General features: G+C 49.0%; 1 protein-coding gene across 1 annotated transcript in view; it reads left to right on the top strand.

Annotated features, from left to right (window-relative positions):
• Positions 1–3025, top strand: part of DHX30 (DEAH-box helicase 30) — a gene marked incomplete at its 3' end in the record, with an annotated part of 34720 nt that overhangs the window by 16080 nt on the left and 15615 nt on the right. The window contains exon 5 of the mRNA XM_015414956.1: positions 1210–1333. Coding sequence (XP_015270442.1) covers positions 1210–1333 — 124 coding nt within the window. The remainder of the gene's footprint in view (positions 1–1209; positions 1334–3025) is intronic.

Here is a 3025-nt window from a genome sequence, read left to right as displayed (position 1 = left end):
GTTCTCCCAGATTAGACTCCGCGCACTTAACCAGTACACCAGACTGGCTCTGGACGTCCTTTTATCCATTCTAACCCAACTGCTCAACAATTACATGGAGTGGCCACGAGTTCTTGTATTGTGAGAAAGGGATAAAAGGACCTTTCTGTATCTGCTCTGTCCCATGCATCATCTTGTAAACCTGGATCATGTCACCCCCTCAGTTGTTGTTTCTCCAAGCTAAAGAGCCCCAAGCGCTTTAACCTTTCTCCATAGGAATCTAGCCCCTGGCCCCCTGTGGGCAGTTGCTTTCCAGGGTGAAGTCATTCCCAACCCCGTGGGGCTTCCCCATGGAGCCCAGCTGCCCAACAGACCGAGGTAATCACTATGAATAAGGTTTCTTCTCCCTGTGTCCCTCTGTCAGGAGCGGGAACTGCCTCTCTGGTCCACTGTCTCAGGTACTAGGGAAGGGGGGGGAGGTTCAGTCCCACCCCCTGTAGCGCTTCAGGAGTCTCCTCAGAAACAGGGGACTTAAAACTCTGGGCTGTGGGGGTTATCCCGGCCCGGACTTTCTCCGGAGTGCTCCGTGCCTGTAAGCCCAGCTTTTGTCTCAGGGGGTCTCCTTGCCGTAGGGGCGTGGTGCTTGAGGGAAGAGCGCTGGGATCCTGGCCACACTCTAGAACATCCTGGAGGTTCTGCTGGTCAGTGTGATGCAAAGAATGTGGGCCACAGAAGAGCCTGGCCTTCAGGACCAAGAGGGAGCTCGCCACCATGTCCTCCCGCAGGCACTCATCCGTGGACATCAGTCACGCTCAGATGTGTGTCCCTCCCTGTCCAGACAGTGTAGACTCTCTGTGGGACTGTCACCTCTCTCTTAAGAACAAGGCAAAACGCAGGCCTCATGGCTGCAGAGAGGATGTTAAAGGCTGGGAAGGCAATCGAGGCCTAGGAATTTGTGGGGAGTGGGTGGTGTGGATGGAGGGGGCTGTATGGGGTGAGGACTGGGCGCTTTGGCCCCCCCCCCGTCCCCCCCCCCCCAATCTCCTTCCAGTTTCCTGCTTCTTGGTAACTATTCAGCATCCCAAGTCCATTGTAACAAATATTCCTAACGCTGCACATAAAAAGACCCTGAAGCAAACAGGGTGGCCTGTAAGAAAATAGGGCCAGTACATAACCCTTGTGCAGCTAGTAATAAGTGATTTAAGATTTCCGTGTCCTCTTGTGCTGCAGGGACGGCTTCTCCCTGGAAATGACGGATGACAGCACAGCCATGCGGGCACTGACCCAGTTTCCGCTCCCCAAAAACCTTCTCGCCCAGGTGATCCAGATCGCCACGTCTTCATCCACAGTCAAGGTGAGTCCAGTCCCCAAGAAAAAAGAGGTGAAGCTGTGAGGATAGAGATGTCTGTGAAGGCCTGGAAAATGCAGGGGATCCTTTTTGGAAATTTTGGGTAGCACTGGAAAAATGAGTGCAATATTGCTCTTTGGGATTTTTAAGTCAAGTATACTATGAAGATGTTTATGTAAGACAGTCAACAGCATTGGAGAGTAATTCCTGTTTGGTAGGCATACATTATTTTCAAATAGACATTTATTGTTTACGTGTGACTAATTTTGTCCATGAGTAACATTCTATAACATTTATAATAATAAGTTATTGAAAAGGTCAGTGTATTTAATGTTATAAAGCTTTTGACATCCTAGTATGCTATTAATCCTATTGTGTGACTGGTGGAAACCAAGGTGTGCATTCGGTAAAGCCGAACCAGGAAAAAAAGTTTTTCAGCATTTTTCGAATATTCGGCATACCGAATCAGATCCCCTTTCTCGGGGAGATACTCCTGCTTGCCTTTTCCCCAAACTCATAGGAAACAATGGAGGATTGGGGGCACCCTTTTGGATGCCCCTAGAATTGGACCCCCTGGTCCAATCTTTTCCAAACTTGGAGAGTCTTTTGGGGAGAGGCTACAGCAGCTACAGCACAAATTTAGTGCCTCCACCTCAAACCCCCTCCCCCCCAGACCCCTGAATCCTTATTAGAAGATTTTTGCCACTGTCTACAATGGTACCATAGGATATAATGTAAATGTTCGGGTACCAATAGGTATTCGGGTATATTCGGGAATACGGGGGGAAATTGGCTTTATTATACCCAAATTTTTAAAAAAACGATTTTTTTTTCCTGCACACCCCTTGTGGAAACTATTTCTGCCCAAATAACACACTTTAGTTTCTTGCTGCAGAGTTTGTTTTTGCACTTTTAGTTTCTGTTTTTCCCTGGCTCTGAGGTGGCAAAAACGTAGGTGCATGTACTAAAATTGTGAAGGGTTCCTTCACTCTAGGACTGTGTGCGTTTACAATTTTGCTTGTAGAAAACTGAGGCATTTATACTTCTGAATTCAAGTAGTAATAATGCTTTCGATTTATGAATCGTTTTCCCCACGAGTGGGCTCAAAGTGATTTACAGTTACACTTTTAGACAGGGGACTAACAGTGTTTCATAGGGGATAGGAATGACAACATATAATTCATTTTTAATTGCACACGCCGTAACTGCACGGTGGAAACGTCTCTGGCTTCGACCGGCTTGATTATGTTGGGGCTTCAGGACCCGTATGTCATATCGCCACACTGCCACCGCCTGGCCGGAGCATCCCACTGCAGGGATTTTTCTTGTTGCCGAGTAGTTTCTACCGCCTTCCGATCATGGAGCAGGACGTCCCAACCGACAGCTAACACCTTCCCACAGGGGAGTTGGTGTGCCCACCCTCTCTAAGGAGTGGTTCCCATTTTATCTACTCGCCGAGGCTTCCGAATCGCTGGGTGGACGATGAGCTGGGGACAACAGGCTGGCTGCTCACACCAGCGCAGGGCTCGAACTGACACCGTTCGGATGTTAAGACAGTGGGATATACCCACTGCGCCACCGCTCCCCTTGCTGCAGAGTACAGTTGGATATGCTAGGTAACTTATGCATCAGGGTCCCCAACTTGTTTGAGGCTGTGGGCGCCTTTGGGATTTTTGTGGGGGTGTCTGGAGAGTGCCA

Source organism: Gekko japonicus, unplaced genomic scaffold (genome assembly GCF_001447785.1).
Source record: "Gekko japonicus isolate JY-2015 unplaced genomic scaffold, Gekko_japonicus_V1.1 scaffold3738, whole genome shotgun sequence".
Taxonomy (NCBI): domain Eukaryota; kingdom Metazoa; phylum Chordata; class Lepidosauria; order Squamata; family Gekkonidae; genus Gekko; species Gekko japonicus.
This window is presented reverse-complemented; position numbering and strand designations above follow the sequence as displayed.